Source organism: Nelumbo nucifera, chromosome 1 (genome assembly GCF_055504915.1).
Source record: "Nelumbo nucifera cultivar China Antique chromosome 1, China Antique-T2T, whole genome shotgun sequence".
NCBI lineage: Eukaryota > Viridiplantae > Streptophyta > Magnoliopsida > Proteales > Nelumbonaceae > Nelumbo > Nelumbo nucifera.
In genome coordinates this window covers 81,868,063-81,892,597 of record NC_142649.1, presented here as the reverse complement: position 1 = coordinate 81,892,597, position 24,535 = coordinate 81,868,063, and the positions used below count along the sequence as shown (strand labels likewise).

Below are 24,535 nucleotides of genomic sequence, written 5' to 3'. Positions count from 1 at the left end.
TCATGCCTGGAAAACAATGTCCAAATTTGTGAGCAGAAAAAAAAATGCTGCATTTTGGACAAGATTACCCCTACAGGAAATAAAAGAAAAAGTTAGAGAGGTTTATGAGATTATTTACAGTCTCTGTATTTGAGTTTTCCTCATTTTCATTCCTTACCATCGAAGTTGTTCTCAATTTAGACTACAATATAGACTACAACATATGCCTTGTAATCCAATTTGTGGACCTAACATATTTTACAGATCATCCTATGGACACATCAGAAGTTTTAGATTACCTTCATGCATTGCATTTGAGACTTGGCGGGTAATTCCTTTTGCCTTTTGCTGTGTGATTGATTGGTAGGACACAAGGATGCAAGACAAACTCTTGTTCAACTGTTCCGTCCCTCGTGCAAAAGTCATTCCAGTGGTTGAAAAAAGGGAGTTCACACTTTATGGTCTGAAAAATCAATCAATCACTTGATCTTTTTATTCATTGTAAGAAATCTCCTTGATATGAATCAATGGCGGTGGACCCAAGCCTCCTGTGAAGGTTGGACCTACCACGATCAAGGTGTGGCCCATAGGTCATCAAGAAAGGGCCTTTCACTGGTAGGAGTTGGTACCATCAGTTCATTACAAATCTACAATAATAATACACCAAACCATACCACAATACTATATATTACAATAGAAATACCATGTTTCATAGGAACAGTCCCGAGGATTCTATATGCCTCATTAACATTGATGACTTTTGCTCCATAGAGACAGTATGTAAAAATAAATGTGGAGTGGTGGCATGGGGTAGAGTGAGAAGAGAGAGAGAAATCATGGAATTTGAAAAGAGAAAGATGAGTACTCTTGCAGCAATGGAGAAGAGCTGGATGCCAAGGGAATGTTGACTGCACCAAAAATTTCACTTCTCAAAGTATTTAACCAATATCATGCGTATTTCATAATCAACTTTGTCTCTGGTCATATTTATGGCCATTGTCAACCTTCACAAAGTGCTGTCTCCTCACCCACCAAGAAGAAAGCGAAAGGTGGTCTTGGATCTTCACAACCCACATTGATGGAGGGCCGATATCTACTAAAGAAAAGAAGATTCTGGTGTGGGCTCCACCATATTTTTCAAGGTGCCAAGGCAAGGCTAGGCAATAGGGGGATGCCTAGTTGTCGAGACGATTTATTATTATTATTATTATTAAATAGAAACCATGAATCCTTGGGTAATTTCCTAGGTTCCATAGCAATCAGCAATCATCTTTTTTTATTGTTAATCATCTTTCACACTAGTAATTATCCACATCCTTTGTAAAAAGAAAGTATAAACTTCACATCAATGTGACAATATATGTTGACAGAACTCATGAATTTTCCTCATGCTAGTTGCTACTCATGTGTTGTAGGCCTTCCTGGTTCGTAGGAGAATTATTTGAGGCAATCTGGTTTGGTCTTGGATGGATGATTGTGTATACTAATAATTTGCACAATTTCCCTTTTGGGTTGACTTTGGGTTTCATCTGAATTCTATTTGTTTTATGCCTTGTTGTAATCAATGTTATTATGTTATTGATACAATATGTCGTGCTTTCTTGAATTGCCGCTTCTTTATATATTTATCCTTCTGATATGTATATGTTAACTATGTGCTAAGTAGGATCTCCCCCCCCCCCCCTCTCTCTCTCTGTTGAAGTGCTGTCAAGTGCAACACATTCTCTTTTGCTGAATTAAAACTCTTCTCTCTGTAGATGTTTATCCTTTGTCCAACATCTTTTTTTATCACAGCACTCTGGTTTTGTCAGATATTTTTATGTACCTCAGAAGTTGACTGCTCTTTGTTTTCATCCTCCAGGATGCTGTAACTAAGTTACCCCCTTTACGACCATTGTGTTTGATACTGAAGGTCTTTCTACAGCAGAGAGAACTGAATGAGGTATGGGCTTGTGCTGTATGATTAGAAACTTAAGTCATTTTGTAAAAAGAATATATTTTTTTGATCAATAACTGGAATTCATTAGATTAAAAGAATTTAGTTACAGCGCTCCAAAGAGAGGTAAACAGGCTTAACTCTCTCCAGGAAGAACAAAAAAGAAAAAGTTACAGAACAGCCCAAAACATTTGATCCCTTCCCACCCCCTGCTTTGCCAAAGCATCGGCAAATGCATTTGCTGTTTTCTTGACCCACTGAAACTTGATTTCCAGTCCTCTAGTTAGCCACTTAATCTCCCTCCTCTCATTAGCATATTTCCAAAGTCCACTACTTTCTTGTAACCAACTTAAGACCAGCTTTGAGTCCCCTTCAATGACTAACTTTTGTATATTCAGTTCCTTAGACTTCCTTATACCCTCCAGTACTGCATAGACCTCAGCTTTGAAAGAGTCTCCAAACCCAATGGAACCTGAATACAAAGCGAGCACCTTCCCATCCTCATCTCTGAAAACCCCTCCTACACCTGATGGACCTGGATTTTTCTCACTACTTCCATCAACGTTTAGCTTTATAGGTCCACTTCCTGGTGGTGACCACACATGACAAACTAAAGAGCGACCAGGAGCAGAATTTGCCACCTCCAGCCAGCTATTCAGCAACATGTCCGTAGAAATATAAACAAACAGGTCCAAGGATTTCAGCCTATGTACCACCCTCACTGTTACTACAATAAGGCATTCTTTACTTCTTTCAACTTCAGAGAAAATTTTGGTGTTCCTTTCCTCCTAAAGAGTCCAACAAACAGCAGCCCTCACACACCTCTACATTATCCTTCCTCTACATTCAAAGTTTGTTTGGCTAAACAAACTTTGAATGTTTGACGGTGGGGTCCACTTGCAACCAAATGATTGTAAAAAGAATATTTTATACCAACTATCTGATTATTTGCTTTTAATTTACAGGTATATTCAGGTGGAATTGGTTCTTATGCACTTCTTGCGATGCTAATGGCACATTTGCAGGTAAGGGCATCTATCTTGCGTGATTGTATGGTTGCCATTATCGTTATCCCTTCACAAGTAGGACATACCACTGGTATTACTGGTTCAACATGGAATGCATAATGTACTTTTAACAGTAGATGGTGATCTTGTTGATTATATTCAGTTTTAGGTGGTTTAAGATCTTATTAGATTAGATTGTTGCGATGCTAATAGCACTCTTCTTGCTTCCTAAATTTTAGGTATCATTGTTAAATATCCTTTTAAATTATCTATACATTTAGATTTTGTGATCAAAATCTGATGTGTTTTGAGAAGGTCATGTCGATTTTGCTTAGTTGGTATTGGGGTTTTTAGCCCTTAATAACATGCATTAAGGAATGGGTTTTTTAGTCCTTACTACCTTCTCTTGTTCATTTGTTTCATTGTTTGATTATTTTTTAGGACATTGTTTGTAGTCAGAGATTCTAGAGGTAGAAAAGTAGAATCCAGTATATGAATATTTGGTGGGTCAACCAAATTAGTTGTACTTGGATATCCTATTTCAATTAAAATCAAGTTTTCATCTGTTGGAAAGAATATTGTTTTGAAGATTTTCTTTCTTTTCTGTTGGTTCTCATTTCATTGTTTTTGAACGCTAACTGGATCAAATGTTTGTATTGATGATAAGAAGGAAGTAAGATATTGTACTCATGCTCCCCCAAACAAGGGATACACCATATAACCTAAGAAAACCTCTAACAAGGGATAAAAGCATGTCTTCTTATAACATTGTTACCCTTGATGTGGTGATGCCTCCTGACCAAATCTTATGCCAAAAAATTGGTTGATTAAGGGAAATTACCTGAATGATATTTTCATGCTGTCAAGGATTTAGCCCCCATGATGAAAAGTTATGTGGGGGCCGGTGTCCTATATGATGCATCCCTACAATGATATTTGAATTCACCCTGAGCCTCAACGTTTTCTAATACCAAGGGGAATGTACTAATGTAAAATACCAATAGAAAAGGTGAATGCCAACCTAAGACCCATAGGTAAAGGCTTAAAGCCATAATCTTCATCCTTTCCACCGTCCTTGATCCAGCTAGTCCTGAGAGTATAATGATGATCTTGGCTGGGTTTACCAAGGAACAGCTGTTGAAATTTAGTTTGACTATTCCTTAAGCAGGGGGATTCATTTGTGCTGCAGACCACTCTAAGTCTTGAGGAGCTTGCCATTTCCGAGCATCCTTTGAATCTACTTCCTTTCACTATTTGCTGGGAAATTTGGATAGTGTAAAAGTCACATCTTTTGAACATGAAGTATGGAGGAAGTTGTAATTTCCAAAATTGTCAATCTCCTGTTCTTATAGGCTTCCCCTACTGGTGGATTTCAAAAGATTTTTGCTCATCTCTCAAAGGAGTTTGAATGAAAATGGATGATATATGAGGATGATTTTGGTGTATATTTGTGTATGGCTCATATAGAAGTACAGTGTGTTATATTGGCAGATCTTATAGTTGGCTTTTGAGTTTTGACTGTATTTACATGATCATGACAATGTTGGAATGATTTGGGCTTGCCCTACAGTAACTGGTAATAATTTGTTAAAAGAAAAAAAGATAAAAGGTTGATGTAGGTAGAAAAACTGATAAAAAAAGGTTGATGTAGGTAGAAAAGGTAAATAGTGTGAGTATGCTAATCTACTGTTATTTTCCATATGCCAAAATGATATTGCTGGTGAAATAAACAATATTGCATTTATATTGCTACTAGGGCCTTGTGTATTTTAGCTGAACTCCACAAGAGAAAAGTAGTTGAACTCCAATCTATCAAGACTCATTTAGACTTCAGTGCTATTCTCTAGTTCATTATGGTGTACTTTTAGAATGTCATGGCATTTTTCTTCACTTATGCTCTGCAAAAGTTTTATTTTTTTTGTGTATTAAACTTTTCTTTCTTTTTTTTTTCTGATTTGTTGCTTTGGTTTTCTCATTCATTGAGAGCAACAGGGTTTTCAGGATGGCAGAGCTTCTGTAGAACACAACTTGGGAGTCCTTTTGGTATGTTGTGACTTAGAAGCCAAATTTTATGTTGTTATTTTTGTTAGTTTTCTTCTATTGTGAAACTTTTCCCGGAAGATCACTGAAATGAATAGTGGTTCAATTTTTGTTGTACTTGGGGAGATCTTTAGGTCTTTTATCATTCTCATTCTTCTTGAATGGTGTTTGTAACTTAACAGAAAATAAAGGAAGGAAAAGAAGAACTCTGTGAGATCTATTTGCAGCTTGAATAGTTGAGTTAGGTGATTTGTTAACTGCTGAAATGGGAGCTGAAAGTATAACACTGAGTAGATTTAAAATTTAAAATTCTGCAATTCAGCTTTTCAGTAATGAGGCTTAAATAATTGTTTTGATTATGAAGCGCCTGTATTAGGATGATTGTTCTACTCCTAAGATTTTTAAGAAATACTGACAATACCCCAGGTTTTTCATCCCCTATTACATCAGTTATCAAATGCCCCCTTAAGACTGGCAGAACTTGGGGTAGATGGACATTGTTGGGCTCTATGATCCTGCAAAGAAAATTGTGGATTGAGTGATAGGTTATTACTGATTTCCCAAAACCTATTAAGAAAGATAGTGCATGTCTCTATATAATATACTGGAAGACATTTGAAATGGTGAAGCATCACAGCTATGCTAAATTGTGGTGGAAAATGGGCAAGAGTTCCCACATCCTTTTGGACGAGGGCAGTTAAAGAAGTTGGTCCAAGAAAAATGAATTTGATTAGTCACTTGCTTTAAGTGGGTTTATAAGAAATTTCAAAAGAAAATTTTGAAGGATAAATCCATGAAATTCCAAATGAAGAGAAGATTTTTATATGAGGAGACCTAAATGGGTATGTGGGGAAAAGAAGTGCAAGATATTATATGGTGCACAGTGGATTTGGGTTGGGTAAAGGAATGAAACATGAGATACAATTTTAGAATTTGTCATAGCTTATGACATGGTAACAGTAAACACATTTTTTTAAAAGAAGGAACACTTATAACATTTAAAAGTGGATTAAACAAAAATCGAATAGATTTTTTCCTTACTAGAATATAAGAAATGATACGTAACAGCGTAATGATTGTAAAGTTATTCTAGGGAAAGCTTGACCACACAACATAGATCAGTGGTGGTGGATATTAGAAAATGGAAGAGAAATAGGGAAGAAAAATGTGTCCAAAAATTAGGTGGGGAAACCTAAAAGGAGAAATATTAGCACAATTTAGAAACAGGTTGACAGTAAAAACCAAATGGAATTTAGATGGAAAGACTAATGGTATGTTGCTTAAAATGGCTAATTACATTATAAAAGTTCCAAGGACGTTTTATGAGAATTTAAAGGGAAATGACATATTGCTGGAAAAACTTGGTGGCGGGGAATGCAGAGGTTTAAAATATAATTAGATTAAAATGAGCATGTTATAATGATTGGCAAAAGACTAAAAATGAAGGGAAAGGCATTAGGAGTTTAGGACCAGATTGTATTCTAGTGAAAGTGTGGAAAGTTAAGGGAGAGAGAGGTTATTATGGCTAAATAAACTATTTAATAAGAAAGGAGTTCCAAATAGGTATGTATATCTAATTAAGGATATTTATGAGGTTCAACAACTAATGTTAAAGCTTAGAACACCTGTAGGAGAGACAACAGATTTTATAATTATGATAGGTCTTTATCAAGGATTAGCACTTGGCATTATTTATTTGTACTTATCATAGATGAATTGACTAAACATATTCAGGAGGAGGTTCATGGTGCTTGCTGTTTGCTAATGACATTGTTTTAATTGATGAAACTAATGATTGATTAAATGCAAAATTAAATTTACAAATACCTTAAAATAAGAGGTTTTAAAATAAATAGGATTGAAATATAATATATGTTATTTAAACTTAATAGTAATAGGAGTGCAAATCAGGGTACACCTATGATTGGAGGCCAAGAGATAACTCAATGTGACCTTTTCCGTTACCTTTGTTTGATAACTAACAACAAGGGAGATTAAGGATAATGCCACCCTTAGAATTAGAGTGGGATGGGCAAAATTTTGGGTGTATCCGAGGTCTTATGTGTTAGGTGAATGCCACCTAAATTAAAAGGAAGAAGGCCATTACCCAATGCTGGTCACAACTATCTAGGGTCTTGGGTGGGGTAGACTGGATATGGTCCTAACATTTGGCATTTTTTTTACACTGGCCACTCTCATAGTCGAACTTGCATTCTCACACTTGTTAGCCTGAGATTTTACCATTACAGCAAGTAATGGCTACCTCCACTTGGGTTAAAAGGAAAATTCTATAAAACAGTTGTAAGGCCAATGTTGCTATGTGGATTAGAGGGTTGGGCAGTCAAAAAACATGTCCAAAAAATGAGCATGGAAGAAATGCTTATGATGAGATGGATGAGTGGAAAAGCTAGGAAGGCCAAGGTCAGAAATGGAATAATTTGAAGGAACCTTGGAATAGCTTCAATAGGTAATAAAATGAAAGGAAGTAGACTGAGATGGCTTGGCCATGTGCATAGAAGATCACCTACAACACTTGTAAGAAGAAACAATCTGTTACAAGTTGAAGGGGCTAGAAGGGCTAGGGGGCAAACCATAAAGAAGTTCAAAGTAGTAAGAAATGATTTAAGTGCTCATCTTCTAAGAATGGATATGGCATTAAACAAAACAGAATGGCGAAACAGGATTCATGTAGCTGACCCCATATAGTTGGGGATAAGGCTTAGATGATGACGGTAATGATGACATTTGAGATGGTAACTGTAAATTGTATTATTAAGGAAAACGAGGTTTTGACATACAAAAAAATGGATTATCTCCCCCTTACAAAAGACTGTATTGGGCATAGAGATGTTGCTATACAACTTGTCCATCAGCAGTTGAATTTAGTAATGGTTTAGCTAGTTAAGTTTGGGTAATTACCTATGTCATGCCTCAAAGTAAGCTAAGATGGTTCACTTCATAAATTTATCATGTCATTGGCAAATTGAGAGTTGGTGGACATCTTTTGTTTATAATGATTGGGCTCATACAGTCATACTAAAGCTATATGAAACCCATTTGGGCTTTGAAAAACATGAGATGATTTTGCAGCAGTCCTGTGAAAATGTGTCATGTTGCTTATTTTATAGAGCATGCTGAGGAGAGAAAATTGAGGACTTCAGCATTTAATATATGATTGACTTGTTTTGAGGACATTGCAATGCTGAATTTAAGTGTCCATATGGATTCAATAATCAGAGATTGTCTATTATCCTAGTCATCTCCTCAACTTGTAATATGACCATCTATAAGTGGTGCCTCTTATGTTATCTGTCCAACTTTGATGGTACCCTATTTGCTTCTATGTCATCTTTTGGTAGTAGTAGCATTCAGGGAAGATGCTATTTTGGTGATTATTCTGAGGCCATTGTGAGGGGTGCTGCTATTGCAGCAGAGATTTTAGCTCCCACTTGTGGGCTAAAGCTGTTCCCTTCTTAGCTTTGAGTGCGTTGTACTGGAGGGCAACTCCCACATTGTAATTGGATATCAGTTGTACTTCATGTGTGCTTTGGAAACTAGGAAATGTTTTTTTTTTCCGATAAACGAAACTGGGAAATGTTATTAAGCAGGTAATTGTACTCCTTGGTTTGTTTTTGTTTTGTGCTTTGTTATGTTGGCTCTGTTTGTTTGCAGTACAAATGTGAACCAGTCAGCCATATACAAATTTTGCTCCTGGATCAGTTTTGCACGTTTTTGTATGATTTGCACTTGTGTCTGATACAAAATTTGTACTGTCCTATTTGCACTCATTGGTAGTGCAAATTTTGCATCCCTAAAACTGATGCAAAATTTGCACCACTTTCCATTAGCCTCAATTCTCTCTCATGTAAAGTGAGGACACATCATCTTGCTTCTTACCACACTCCCAAATAAATAAACATTTGCACTGGTGTAAATGCAATTTGCACTGCAAACAAACTGAGCTTTTTGTGCTAGCCCACTATATACTTTCTTCTTCCTCTTTCTGATATAGTACTCTTTTTTGTTATTGATTAAAAATTGAATTTATAAGGACAAAGGACAGACCATGTCTTCACCAATAAGTGGAAGGACACAGAACTTAATAATTGAGGCTTCAAAGAGATCTCTAACATATTTTCCCTTAATGCATAGGTCAACTTTTTTGATTTTTATGGACATAAATTGAACACTTGTGATGTTGGCATATCTTGCAAAGCGGGAGGCACCTTTTTCTTGAAGAGCAACAAAGGGTAAATTTTTGTTGTTAAGTACATTTTTAAAATGATGATTTTTTATTGCCTTTCATAGTTTTTTTTAATTGTTTTAATTTTTTATCAATGCTTAGAGGAACAAAGGGTGCATTCTTGTATTTTTTGTTTTGATATGTATATCTTTCTTAGGTTCTTCAATACAAATCGACCATTTCTTCTGTCCATTGAGGATCCACAGGTAACCTTGTGTTTTGGTATTTATTTATATTTCCAGTGTGGAGTTACTATTGAGGGTTTTTCTTATCAAGTTTGGTTACAACTTATGCTGTACTAGGCACCAGACAATGATATTGGAAAGAACTCCTTCAACTATTCTCAGGTCCAGTCCTCTATGAATTTTCTTTTCTAATACATCATTAATTGTTACTTTTTTAGCACTGACATGTATTTGGAAGTAAAATTTGTTATGGGTTGTTCTTTGGGCTCTGTTCTTCATAGAGCCTTCCTATTTATTTTTTCTCTTAATGTTAGCTTATGCTTATTTGTTCTTATTGTGGCATAACTCATCAGACAACTAACATTTCAAAGTAATGTAAACCTTCCACTCCTTTTGAAAGGGAGGGAAAGCTGATGGTGGATAAAAAAGCTATGTTGCCCATGTTTTATAGAATCTTAAACTTCTTATGAAATAGTCATCTACTCATCCCTCCTTTTAAAATGAGTGAAAGTGAACTCCAAAGTACCTATTCTCTTGATTTTGGCTGGGCTAAGGTCTTTTGTTTAGGTAGACTTCAATGCATCTGGACAATATTGGAGACTAGTCATTAGGCTCATATATGTATATGGATGGAGCAGAAATGGTAGGGACAGTAATCTTTGCTCTGAGTAGGTTTCCTTCATCCAACCCCTGGAAAGGTATAGCCCAAAACTCCTTTCCCTTTCTTAGTTTCATTGTTGGGGATGAGAAGCAAATTAAATTCAGGACTGACCCTCTGGTGGGTAGGGGTGCAACTTGGGCAGGCTCGGGTTGTGGTTTGTCAAAATTTGGATGGGCCTGGCCCAGAAAACCCGGGCCCAGTGCAGTGCAAAATCTAAAAATCGGGTACACAATTTGCAACCCGTACTGGTGGGACCCTAAGCTACTTTGTGCGTCTTACCTCAACTTGTTTTTGGCTTTCCCTTGATAAACATATTTTGGTTTCTTCCACCCTCTCTGGAGATGATCAGGGATATCCTTTAATTTTAGCTTCCATAGAGTCATTACAGAGTCTCAAATGATGGAGCTCTCTCTTCTGCCATTTCTTTCTGATGTATTTCTTTCTCCCTCCTCTCCTGACAAATGGATCTGGTCCCTTGCATCTAATGGGAGTTGGGATCTCCTGGCAACAAAACATGTTCCAACAACCTACCGACATGATTTGACACTGCACATCTCACCATGAGATTGGGATCTGGTCCCTTGCATCTAAAGTGAGACCTGCCATGCATGAGATGTGTGGTGTCAGATCATGTTGGTAGGGTGTTGGTACATATTTTGATGGCAGAAGATCTGGACTTACCTAATGATACCTTCTCCACAAAATCCTACTTCAATTGACTTAATTCTGGCTTCACTCTCCCTCTTCCTGGTCAGAAGGCTATAGCTTTCTTTGTTCCCACCAAAAGTCTCCATTTGGGATGCTGCTTGTGGACACATCAACACTTGTGATAATGTCCTAAGTAAGAGAAAGGCTCGGCTCTGCATTTTGCTTCATATGTGCATAACATGCATGAAGGTGAATCCATTGACCTCATAAATTGTATGGTGGCACATATGGCAAGTTGGCAACCTGGACAGCAATCTCTTGGAGATTCTGCAAACTTCCCCCTATGACCCCCACCTCAGACCTACTCTTAATCCCAGGCCAGCAACTGAATTCGTTCTTTAGTTCGATGGCAGTTTCAGAAGCCCCTTCAGATCTGCCAATGGCTGCTTGGTATAGGGGGAGTTATATATTGAAGTCTGATGGGAACATGCATAAGGATTTTAGTGCGCCAATAGTAGTAACATCAGAAGCAGAGCTGCTAGTAGGCTTAAGGATTGTCAAGTCTGTCAATAGATTGGATTTGGTCCAATCCTATCTAGATCCAATATTGATCTGATCCAAGATATTTTAATCCAATCAAAGGATGGGCATTAAATCAAGTGGCTATAATTCAATCAATCCATTGGATTGGGATGGTTTGAACAAATTCAAATCTAAATAGAAATATACCCAATGCTTTTATAATTAGTATACCCAAATACCCAATCCTATCTAGTCCAATATTGATCTGATCAAAGATATTTTAATCCAATCAAAGGGTGGGCATTAAATTAAGTGACTATAATCCAATCAATCCATGCAAATATTCAAAAAAAAAAAATCCAATCAATCCATTGGATTGGGATGGTTTGTACAAATTCAAATCTAAATAGAAATATACACAATGTTTTTATAATTAGTATAGAATAGATGTGGAAAAAGATGAGCCTCCTTATTGTACTTGGAAAATATTAATTGTTAATTTTTGCAGCTCTATTGAAAAGTCATCAGCACTTGCTGATCTCTAAACTATTTTTCTACTGACTTTGAACAACGAAGAAGTGTTTTTTTGGTTGTTGCAATAAAGCCTGTTTAGTGTAATACTCCACCATTAATTGTTAAAGATATTGAATTTTCTCAAGTTATAGTTCGTTCAATATTGCTTGGGAAAATGAAAACAGTTTCAGTGAGAGCAAGAAAAAAGAAAGAACTTCCTATTATCTGCCCTGTTTGACAATCAGAAAATTTTCGGGGTCTTATAGTTGTTTGAACTCTCAAACTGCTGGTATAATTGCATTGCATATTTGCATCTGACAATTATATATATTTTATCTGCTTGGACCATATAGCTTCTCTTGGCATCAAGGTTCAAAGTACCGATACTGGCCAATATGCTGGTAGGGCGTATCGGCCAGTATCGGCCCCTTTTTTTTAGTTCTACTTATTTTTTTTTTCTGATTTTGGTTCAGAGGGGCCGGTTTAAGTCCCGGCTACCCTCTGAACCCGGCCCTGACCCGATATAACCCCTGTAGGGGCGTATTGGGAAGGGCCCAATACGATACGTATCGGCCGATACGTAACGATTTTTTGAACCTTGCTTGGCATTGATCAATTCACATTTGACTGGAGTTGCTCTCTCTCTATTCAATTGATGGACCAGGATCTATGTTGAGATTCTGCTCGAGAAATTTTTGCCTCCTCTATCAAGACTTTAAACTAAGAAGCCATTTTCTTGTATTTGTTGCTGCAGATCAGGTCAGCTTTTGCAATGGCTTTTTCTATATTGACTAATGCAAAGACAATCTTGAACCTGGGTCCCAACAGGAGCATTCTTGGAACTATAATAAGATCTGACCCTGTACTTCTAGAGCGAAGAGGGGGTTGTAATGGAGAGGTGACTTTTAATAGTTTGCTCCCAGGGGCTGGGGAACCATTACAGCCACAATTTATGAATGAACAGGAAATCTTATGTAATTGGCAATTGGATGACGAAGACCCTCTACCTAGGGGCAATGGCATTTTTGGAGAAGACAGTGGTTCATATTCCTCTCGGGAAAGGAAAGCTCTCAAAGAGAGGCTCAGATCCCAGGTAAAGGAAAATGGGGAAGTGGTGAATTTCAGGCATGAAGAAAATGGGAGTAGAAAAGACAAAACACCAAAGAAGAAACGCTGGAGAAATCACCCAGATGGAAGTAATGGCTATGGTGCTAGCAGTACCAGTAGAAGATACATCGGAGGATCCCCATGGGGTCGAAGCTGTTAGAATATTGCATGGCTCCGAATCTTCTACTGACCAGCGAGGAAAGGATCCTTCCAAGTGTCGGTTATCAAATATCGGCTAAATGCTAGAAAGTTGATATTCATCCTACACAGATGGAAATATTTATGAAATCAACTGTATTTTTGACCAAGCAAACATCGAGTGTGAAATTATTATTTTGTTTCAATTACTTGCCAGCAATTTTTTTTATTTTATTATTTTTTTTTTTGTTTAACGTTCTGATTCTTCTTTGCAAATTTTGAATAGGAAGTCCCTCTCTCTCTCTCTCTGTATATATATATATATATATTTATACGTGCATATGCAAGCATGTGCCATGTGGTTAGTTTTTATAGTTTAGTACCTTTTTATGTAAGAGAGCTCCACTCTCATCTCAACTTCTCAAGCTTTGGCTTTGAACCCTCATCTCTATGTGAATTTCAATGGACATGTTGGGTTAATCGGAATGAAAAATTCACATAAACAAATAAGGGTTCAAACCCAAAGCTTGGGATGAGAGTGGAGCTCTCTTAATTCGTGTGTTCACTTTGTAGTGGTTACAGAACCAGCAAATATCCCTTTTTCTGAACATGCCAATTTATCATGATCTGTTCTCAAGCAGAAAACATGGTTTGATAATGCAAGTCTGACGCGGCCTATTTTTGGGTGCATTTCGGATTTCACACACCAAGAAAGCCTTATTATCCTCTTTTTTTTGTTGCATTCGACCTTGCGATCACATCTTACACTTTGAACGACAAGCAAGGTGAGTAACGCAGAATTAATACTCAGACCCCGTTTGGTTGTGGGAATAGGGATCTAGAATTGGAATTCGATTTCAAGTGTTTGGTTGACAATCAGAATCCCATTCCCATTCCTGGAATAACATTTCCCATTTGAGGGAATGGCCATTTTCTGTAACCAGATTCTCAGAATGAACCATTCCGATTCCGATTCTGATTTGGACGGCAGACCAAATAGACCCTCTAAGGGACCACAACCATGAACCACCACGAAGTATAGAACTTGCTTTATGTGGTTTGGAACACAACCATCTTTGATGCTATCAAAAAATTGCAATTTCTTTTACAACATTGATGGCTTCTTCCTAGCCAGTATACATCGTTTCTGTTATTTGAACGACTAACTAGTAATATTTTCCTCCACAAGAAAAAAAGGAAAAACACTGCATGGTTCTTAAAAATTTACTTTCAAAATCACGAAGTCGATTTGGACATGAAACAGTGATGGTAAGAGAGATTCATTCCTTTTTGTTATAGGATTTAAGATCTGGACAATAATCAAAGAGAAGCCATTGAGTAAATCTCCAATATACATCCATTTACCTTGCGTAGATTGCATATCAAGATAACTAGTGGAATGTCTCAACGTTATTAGAAAACACTGGGTAAACAGAATAGAACATGTACGTGACATTGCAAGCGGATTGACCATAAATCCCAGCTTAGCCTGACCATCCTCTCTGATAGCCCACAGATGGCTGTACATTCAACCTGTCAAGCACGCTGTTGAAATCCACAGGCTGGCCACTCTCTTCCAACCTATGGATCACACTTGCAACATGTTCCCTCACATAACCCATGCTCACAGCTTTCTCAATCAGCTCAGCATAGACATGATTACGCATCATGTGTGATGGGCTCCGAGGGCGGGGCATAATGTTACTACTACCAGCAGGTACCTGAGGATTATGGAGAGAGACAGGACCAGGTGTATAGCTACCTTGGGTGTAATGTGGTGGAAGGGTATGAGGGGCCCTTCCCCCTTCACCATCGTATATCATGCTCCTTTGTCCTTGAGGTTGTGTTGGCTGTGCTCCTGCACCTGGGTAGGCACCAGTACCACTACTAAGATGTGCTCCAAAAGTGCTCTGGCTGGTCTGAGGTTGTGGTTGCTGCTGCATATTATGCTGTAAGGGAGGCTGCTGCTGTACTGTTGTTCTACCAGCAGCATTATAACCATATACCATGGATTCTGCACGGCTCACTCCTGGCTGAGGGATTCCCGAGAATGGAACCTGCATTGGCATGCTGCCCAGAAAGGGCTCAGGAGAGGGGTTTGCAGGTTGAGTTGGGAGATAGGGAGGGTACACTGGTGTTGTCTGGGGTCTGACCTCGGCCTGCAGAGATGGCTGTTGTGGTTGTTGTCGGGGGAACTGCTGAGGCCACTGCTGTTGATATGAGGGGAACGGCGGTATTTGCTGGGCTTGGCTCATCTGAGGTTGGACTGGCTGTTGTGGCTGCCTAGGAACCTCTTGCATTTGGGGTCTCTGGTACTGGGAATCTACTGGTAGGTATTGGTCCTGAGTGTGACTTTGAGTCTGGGGAGGAGGATTAGGCAACTGGTTCTGTGGGGAATAATAGGCATTTGGTTGGGTCTGAACATGAACGTTTTGAGGTGGGGCTTGAGAAGGTGGAGCCATAGGCTGTGGTGGTTCCACAGGTCTGGTTGGGGGTGAGAGTGACGGGGCTACTTGCTGAGGTAAAGCAAGAGCTAGCTGGTTCTGCACTTCTGGTACAGGCACATTATCAGTTTTCTTGGGACCAGAAGCAGATGGTGCACCTCCATCTTCCTTGTGTTGTAAATGGCCATTGGTCGAGGATTCTTTGTGCGCAAGCTGAAGCTTGGCCAGTTCTTTCTGAGTTTCTGCAAGTTCTTGCTTGTCTCTCAGGATCTGCACTGATCTGTGCACCTGCAATGCATTAATCAAATGTGAGAGTTCCAATTTGAACAGATTGCTACAGGAGCAAGTTAAAGAATTTGTACACAGAAGAAATTCCAAATTTGGACATCTTCCGAATTTTCATCATAATCTGGCAAAAATTAGGTTTCTCCCCATTGGCCCGACAAATCAGAGATCTTGCTAAGCAACCACAAAATGCTCAAAGTCCTTGGCAATTTGCTTCCCAGTGGCTGAGTTCACCCAATTTGTTCTTGCTTCATTCTGCTAAAAGGGATAATATATAATATATTTGTATAACATTTTGGGTTTTACATGGTAAATAAATAAACTTCCCCATCTTGATAGGAGTCTTCTGCACGTATCTTTTGTCCTTCGCTTGCTATTAATATAGATTTTTTGTTGATAATCTCAAATATGATAAAATGTCATAAATGTAAAATTGGTCTACAAGCTGATAGGGAAGGTTGGCTCATGTACAGAAGAATGCATGGTAATCAACAACAAAGACTTGAATAGAATGGTCAAACACTTTCCTCATTTCAGACAGACAGATATTCTTCAAAACCTAAATCTGCAACTAAGATTATCCAACAAATTAATCTTCAGAAGAAAATTAGTGATTTTGATATGCATATCTGTACATATGTAATAATTAATTCCATGTAGGCATGGTCAAATAGAAAGATAATAATTTCCTTCTACTGACAATCCAAAAGGTAAGTATTTAAATATTTATTGTATATAAGACAACATCTTAAGAGTGCAATCATGTGATGTAAACTTACTTCTTGAACATGTTTCTCAAGAGATTTAAGCTTTGAATTTGCTTCGTTGTTATCACGTTCTAAATCAGATCTCATTTCTCCTACTGACTTCTCAAGATTGTAGCAATACAATTCCAACTGTTGCAGACGTCCACTAATTCCTTCAAGAAAACGGAGTAGATTATCAGCATACTTCTTCATGGTCCTTTCTACAGTTGCAATCACTTCTTGGTTGAAAGATTCTTCCTGCTGATTATAGACATGTAACAATGTTGATCTCCCCATTCTGCCTTCACGGAAGTCCTGGTCAAAGTAAAATGAAGAAATTAAATTTGGGGTTTACAGATAATGGAAGAGAGCAACATTTTGAGAAACTATAATCCTTCACAAACACATAGTGAAACAAATACTTGATTTATCATCTTTATTCAAAAGTCAGGTTACAAATTTAGAAATAAGATGCTATTCAACCTTGTTCCAAACAACATCAAGGAAGAAATGACATGGTAAACCTCCTCACAGACTCAAAAAATGATTGTTGCCTGTTTCTCAGAATTTTCTTCTATCACTCTAATACACACACACAAAGGACAAAAAGAGGAAAAACCAGAAATCCAGGAAAATAAACAATCTCAATTCCATGGATTTTCTTTTACCATATACGCTAACTATAAAAAAGAATACAAATGGTCCCCAATAATTCATCCATTTTACAATTACATCCAACAAGGTAAAAATCCCCTTAAACATTAAATATACATGGAACTAACCTGATCTGATACTTGTGAGATGCAGTAACATCATAAAAATGAAAAGAAAAACCCTCAAGACACCTAACCAAATCAACATCCATTTTACTTGAAAACCTTCGCCAATGACAGATCGAGTGTATAATTTTTTATCAATGACCAAGTGTTTGTAATTGATTCTTTTCTTTTTAATTGGTGGTGCCCACTAACTTGAAAAATCCTTAACAATAGTTAAAACTTAGATATTGTAAGTCCATGAATGAATGTTGTTAACAGCAGTTTGAAGGAAGCATAAGACCATTCCACAACCCTTGTTTTGAATATCAGCTTACGGGGACTCAGACCAAACCACTAAATGCAGAACAAAGTTGCCCGATAATAATTCCAACTCATCAGCTGGTAGAAGAAAGAGAAACAGAGTTGACAATTGGCAGCAAGCAGATTTAATATGCCTCCCTTATTGTTTTTTTTATCAGTAACAATAAAACTTTATTAATGATGTGAATATTTATGAAGCTTTAGATACAATAGGGGAGGTAAAAAGTCTTAACTCCCCATCAACAGAATACAATGACAGAAAGTTAAAAATTAGCCCAAAAGATAGCCTCCCTATTAACCCCCTGCTTGGCCAGCCCATCTGCAAATGAGTTGGCAGACCTCTTCACCCAGCTATAGTGTATCTTAATGTCTCTGCCCAACCAACAGAATTTTTTCTTTTCATTGTTATAGCTCCACAAGCCACTGTCCTCTTCCTTCAGCCAGCTAATCACCACCTTCGAGTCACCTTCCAAGACCAGACGTCTGATATTTAGTTCCCTTGCTCTTTGAATTCCTTCCAGAGCTGCAAGGATCTCAGCCCTAAGAGAGTCTCCTTCCCCATTGGGGCCTGAGAACAAGGCAATAACAACCCCCCCTTCATTCCTGAACACTCCCCCAATCCCAGAATGCCCTGGATTCCTCAAACTACTGCCATCAAAGTTCAGTTTTATAAATCCTAAGGGAGGAGGGGACCATGAGGGACTAGGAGTCCTCTTACACAAAGCAGAAATAGCTATCTCTTTCCAATTTCTTAATAAGTCAGCCACGGGAAAGTCTGAGAACAGCTCCAAAGATTTTAGCCAATGGACAGCCCTTAAAAGTATTAGATTTAATAGGTTTGCCAGGGTTCTGTCCTTGTCTGAGAAAATTCATGAGTTTCTTTCTTCCCATAGGGACCAACATACAGCTGTCCTAATGCTCCACATAATCTTCCCTCTCTTCTTAGGCCATCTGAAAAACGTAGGAGAGAACAGCCTCTGGACACTCTCGGGGGGATTCCAAGAACACTCAAAGAGGGAAAGAGCCCACTCCCATACAGTTTTAGTGACCTTACAAGAAACCATAAGGTGATAACCAGTTTCCCCATCAGTCTCCCTTATTGTTTTTGTCCTTGTCTTTTCTTTGAACCCCACCATATACACAGTATGGACTCTAACAACGGTTATTCTCTATCTCTAATTTTTTGTTCTTCTTCTGACACTCTTGCCTAATTTTTTGTTATTCTCTTTCTGAGGAAAAATTAAAAAAAAAAAAAAAAAAAAAAGAGAAAGCCATAAAAATAAACCATCTCTGAAAATTAGAGAAGCTGCTGGATGATGCTCACATGGAAAGTTATGCTTCAATGTCAAACAGTAAATTGCACTCTGGACTCTGGAGTCAATTCCATGTATTATCTTGAAAAGGTAAGGAATCATATTTGTAGTTAATGAAGATGATATTAGGGACATACATTAGGGGCTGTTGCTTGGTGTAATGGAAATCCCAGAATGGCAAGCATGAGGACGTTGGTTCAAATCTGAGAGATGCCAAAGGTTAGGTATTTATCCAGTCCATCCCTCCCAAGGCCCCAGATAGCTGGGACTAACATTGGGTAATGGCCTTTTTTTTTACATAAGAGATATACATTGGCACCTAGATCTATTGAATGTGGATGTACAAAAGGAAAAAAATAGCATTGCATCATATTTTCCTATTTATAAACACGTTATCAAAATCAAATGAAGATGTATGGGAGACTTTCCTGAAGCTTTTTTGATCAATCAGTTACATCTCCAGAGTAACCCAGCTTTCCTTGAGACTTCATTATCAGTGTGGATCTTATTTTCAAAGATCTAAGGCTTTCTTTAAATCCATGGATTTTCTTTTACCATATGGGCAACCAAAGCAGTAAAGCATACAAATATTCACCATTTATACAATCATCTTAAATAATATATCTGACATGGCAAGCATATTCCAAAATGTCTTGCACAACAAAATGATCATTTCCTTCCATTCAGAAGGTGCATGCTTCATGGTTCCCCCAAAAGAAGGATTTACTAGGACGAAATTAGCATACTGCAATTTTGGAATTGTGCACAAAATCCAGAAAATAAAAAGATGGGGATGCTAAAATGTATTTTGTTCCCTCAATGCTTAAAGATGAAAATATTTTGAGTTTTGAATAAATTATAGTACGAAATTCAAATAATCCTATTAGTTTGTCTTCGTGCCCATGGTTTCAAATGTCGCGACATTTCACTAATGTCGCCCGACATATGTCGATGTTGAGGCTCACCGACATGAAAATGGATGGTAATATAAAAATTACATTATTTCGGTCGACATTTCCTATATTTCAGGAGTGCCGACCAAATCGGTCCAAATAACCAAAAAAAAAGACAGTTTTTCCTATTATGTCGATAGGATGTCGACTAATGTACATTAATGATATAATATATTCGTATATTATATTAATATAATACAGTACATTAATATAAATTATTCCATTAATAATTTATATTTAATATTTCAAATAAAATATTTATAAAAAATAATTAACTAAAAATAAAAACAAAAGAATAAATTAATTACTTTGTAATATAAAACATAAAATATTTTTCAAGTAATAAAATATTAACTAGTTAGTATTTTCAAAATATTTATTAAATTTTGTAATAAATCATATTCTAAATTTAATATAAAAAATCAGAATAAATTCATTAAATTTTATACTAAATCATAATTTATTATAAATTTAGTAAGAAAAATCATAATAAATTCATTATGTTTTATAAGAAATCAGAATTTATCATAATCTTAATACTACAAAAAGGAGAATCAGTTTATTAAATTTATAATAAAACATAATGCATTATAACTTTAATATTTAAAAAATCAGAATAAATGTATTTCTATTTACTAGTGTGAAATAAATATATTAGAATTTATAATAAATCAGAATTAAAAATAAGAAAAGGAAATATTGGATAACCTTGTAAAAACATCAAAATGCATAATAAATCAGTAAATCGTCATTTACTAATCTGTTATTAGTTTCTTAGCTTTATATAACGGTTGGAATAAGATAATAGTCTAGAAATATGTATTAATGCTTCTTTTTATCATTTTACAAAATATCATTGCATATTTCCACATATTTCATAATACTTCCACAATGTCTCTAATTTTTACAATATTTCCCCTCAACATTTCCGACATATATCTTATATTTTGGTAAGCGACATTTCCATTGACATCAGCATTTTAAACCTTGTTCGTGCCAAAGGGGGATAAAGGTTTCTTGTGGTCATCCTATATCATCATGCGAATTTGCAAATCCAAAGTTTGTTACTTGGCTTGAGAATGAAAAGCTTGATGTCCTGGCCAAGCCATCTCAGTAATTGAGACCTAGTAATCCTTTTAGCTGTGACTAGAAATACTATTAGAGGAACATCTTTGTCTTGCAAAATATATAAGGCTGGCATCAAGCTGTGCTGCCTCGGTTCAGAAGTTTGCAAATCTAGAGTTTTCTACTTGGCTTGAGAATGAAAAAGTTGACATCCTGGCCGAGCCATCTCAGTAATTGAGACCTAGTAATCCTTTCGGCAATGTCTAGCAATACTATTAGACGAATATCTTTGTCCTTGCAAAATATAGGGGTTTTAGGAGGGGGCTGCAATTCAGATTTCTGAGGAGGATTGCAGTCCAAACTCCAAAAATCCCAATATATATAAAAGGCTGGTATCAAGCTGTGCTGCCTCAGTTCAGAAGTGGCAACCATATTTCAATGAAAATTTTCCTCTTTCATAATAAAAAACTTGATCATCGAATTTCAATCTAACTCGAACCTGTGGATGGTGGGGTGGAGGCAGAAAAATTGCTTCAGCCATCCAATTAGGAGAGTCACCTGGCATTCTGGCAATGAACTTAAAGTTGCACTCGAGTTCGGGAGCCATAATAACCAATCCTCCACCAACTTCAAAGTTAAAACTACAACAATTCACTCTTTAAACCATGAACCCCCAACAGGATGAACCCTCAACAGGCTAGTTTGCAATTCAAAATTTACCAATTCTCATGGTGAGCTTGTTTATTTTTGTTATCAGCTTCCCACTGGTTGACCTAATCTTACGGATAAAAGCACAGAGCCAACATCTCGCTAAGGACCAAGCTTGATAACTTTTCTGATAGGTAGGACCAAGCTTAATCGGACTATATCATTCAAAAAAACATGCATAAAACAACGAATTTATAGATTAAAAAGTGTTTCGAGCTTCCCAGTTTCAAAAGATTCCGTAATTATTTGATACTGTTCTGTAATTAAGATCATTAAAAGGTAAACACAAAAAAAAAAAAAAAAACTGCAAATGCAACGAGAGAATGCGAGAACAAACCTTCCCAGGGTTGCCACCCATCGGCGGATCTGCACGGCTGCCGCCAGAGGCGTCTTGATTCCCAAAATCGTCGTAAGAGCAGAGAATGTCGTCGGAACCAAAATCAAATGCCTTCCCGGACGAGCCGTTTCTACCAGATGATCCAGAAGCCATGACGATCGAAAAAAGTCGGTTCTTGGATCAGGAAAAAATATATATTTATAATTACGATTTAAAGAAACCAAAAGGGAAACAGAAACGAAACCTATTAGGAATCAGGATCGGCTGAAGAAAAATAGAAGATAATTAGGGATTAGAGAGATAGTTGGGAAGTTGCAGGGAAAGTCTAAACAGAGAAAGCAAAAGGAAAATGCTCTTATTTCGCTTGCTTGTCGGCTCCGTTACCAGGGCGATGGATTCCATTTTATATCTGCAAATGTTGATTGTTGACAATTCTTGGTATTAAATAAAAATTTAAATTAATATATATTTGGGGTTTTTATTTTTATTTTCTTGTCTGTTCAATCAATGGTCTGCAAAGGATAAGATTGGTAAGCGGCATCCAAAACCGTGCACCGCGTCGCAGACTTGTAGGTCAGTGATATCACGTGATGCCAACTATTTTTTCTTCAAAGTCCCTGGTTGACTCCAAGCCGTTTGATCGACCGACCAAAGCAATCACCACAGTTGGATTCAACTTTTGATACGCGAGTTTTACACCTAGGAAATACCCAACCTCTTTTTTTGGTTATTGGGGCTACAAAGGGGGATTAGGATAACCCATCCCGCCGTCCTTTGTACGGGTGATTGTGTTGTGCCGATACTACCGTTTTTGAAAATTTCCGAACCGAATCAATCGATTAATCAGTTAGCCGGTTTCATTTTTTGAACCGTTCGGTTTTTTTATATTTATAATATATATTTTATAAGTAAATGTGTATATATATATATATATATAATATTATATGTAAATAATAAATAATATATTATAATTACAAAATAGATTATTATGAATATAATATATGAAAAAATCTATGATATAGAAAGAGTTTTGACCGATCAAAACCCACCGATGAATTTTGATAAATCACACCATGTTCCTAACCACGTTTAAGATTCTGTGTTATTGGTCAGTTGTTTTTCAGTTATCATATCTTTTCCATATCGTAGTCTAACTCTATTTATATGTATAATGCATATATATAATATACCAGTCATGGTGACTGCTTAACTGCCAGTTTTTTTTTGGTTAATTAAAATCAAATCAGTCATTCATTTTTCAAAGATATCGAACTGATCAATTCCATTAATCAGATTTTTCAGTTCAGATCAGTTTTTTTTTTTTTAGATTTTATGAACACCCCTATGCACAATCCCTCCAACCTTGGTGTGAGCAGGATTTGATATCTAAAGCTTGAAACTCCTAATAAGCAAAAATTGTATAATCCACAAGACTCTATAATCATGCATAAAAAACATCTCCCCATAAATAACAACATATAAATATAAAAAATATTCTTGATGTGCAGCTGAAAACCTATAATATCTTGTCGATGATAAGTGTGGGTAGGAGATCTGAGCGCATCCCACATTGGGATTATTGTGATGATATATTCTGCAAATTAAAACTTGGCACATACTCTGGAAGCATAGGCATCTAGTTGCAAATTAAGAACATCTTAGAGTCTTCTGATTAATTTAATATTATGCAGTTAAATTCGATGGGTAGAGATTTTTTCATAATTGTATAATTGAATGATATATTCTCAACTCTCAAGATGTAAGATGTGATGTATACACAATTTTTGCCTTCAACAGATATCCCATCTCTTGATCTCAGTCTCGGTTAATAATGTATTTGGATCTCATACTAGTATTAATGATTGGAATGATGGAATTCCATTAGATCTTCACCGTTAAGCAATTGTGAAAGATTAGTATCTAGAATGGTAACTTCCTGGAAAGTCCTCATATTGCAATCTATTTCTAGATGCAATCACGCCTATTAAATACCCAACCAAGCCTCAACAGACCCACCACGAAATTGGATTCATCAATGGCTTAGGAAAGATCATTGAACCTACTTCTACCTTTATGAAAAGATTTCTTGAGAATGGGACTATCTTTTGCTTGAAGCTTTATGATGTGGCAACTAGTATCAAGATACCTTAGTAACAAAATTCAGTTAGCTGACCCCAAAAATACCATTTGAGATGAGCAAGATAGTTTCTTTGGGGATGGCAATTTTTCTCATCCCCACTGCATGCCAGTCTCCCTGACCCAATGGGATAAGGGATGGAGATTGCCTTGGTATAGGCAAGGGATTAAGACAAAGATGGGGTGTGAAGTCCTCACCCCATCCTTACTTTATATTATTAAGTATGCATGTATGTTGCACATGGCAATTTCAGATAACATTAATAATTTTAACATCTTTATTAGAATCATTTAAAAAGGATAAGTAATCAAAGCATGTGTTGGTCTATTTGACTTGAAAAAAAAAGCAATATCATTTTTTGGTAGCTTTAATTTTTTTATTCTATTTATATAGTTAATTAAAAATTATTCTTTTTATCACATTTATTTTTGTTTGATACAATAAGTTTATAATATCTTAGATGTGCCAAAATTTTCTATAATTTCTCTC

General features: G+C 36.7%; 2 protein-coding genes across 2 annotated transcripts in view; one reads left to right on the top strand and one right to left on the bottom strand.

Moving 5' to 3' along the window:
- Positions 1-13,291, top strand: part of LOC104587135 (Nucleotidyltransferase family protein) — a 31,681-nt gene extending 18,390 nt beyond the window's left edge. The window contains exons 7-13 of the mRNA XM_010244608.3: positions 1,841-1,921; positions 2,881-2,940; positions 4,915-4,965; positions 9,115-9,212; positions 9,363-9,411; positions 9,508-9,552; positions 12,489-13,291. Of these exons, the coding sequence (XP_010242910.1) occupies positions 1,841-1,921; positions 2,881-2,940; positions 4,915-4,965; positions 9,115-9,212; positions 9,363-9,411; positions 9,508-9,552; positions 12,489-13,001 (897 nt within the window). The 3' untranslated portion in view covers positions 13,002-13,291. The remainder of the gene's footprint in view (positions 1-1,840; positions 1,922-2,880; positions 2,941-4,914; positions 4,966-9,114; positions 9,213-9,362; positions 9,412-9,507; positions 9,553-12,488) is intronic.
- A 952-nt stretch (positions 13,292-14,243) lies between these two features.
- On the bottom strand, positions 14,244-22,333 carry LOC104587136 (formin-like protein (DUF1421)). The gene is made up of 3 exons (XM_010244609.3): positions 21,910-22,333; positions 16,488-16,769; positions 14,244-15,711 (listed from the first exon to the last, which is right to left on the bottom strand). The coding sequence occupies exons 1-3, from the start codon at positions 22,060-22,062 to the stop codon at positions 14,464-14,466; spliced, it is 1,683 nt and encodes a 560-aa protein (XP_010242911.1). The 5' UTR covers positions 22,063-22,333; the 3' UTR covers positions 14,244-14,463.
- Between the last annotated feature and the right edge of the window lie 2,202 nt (positions 22,334-24,535).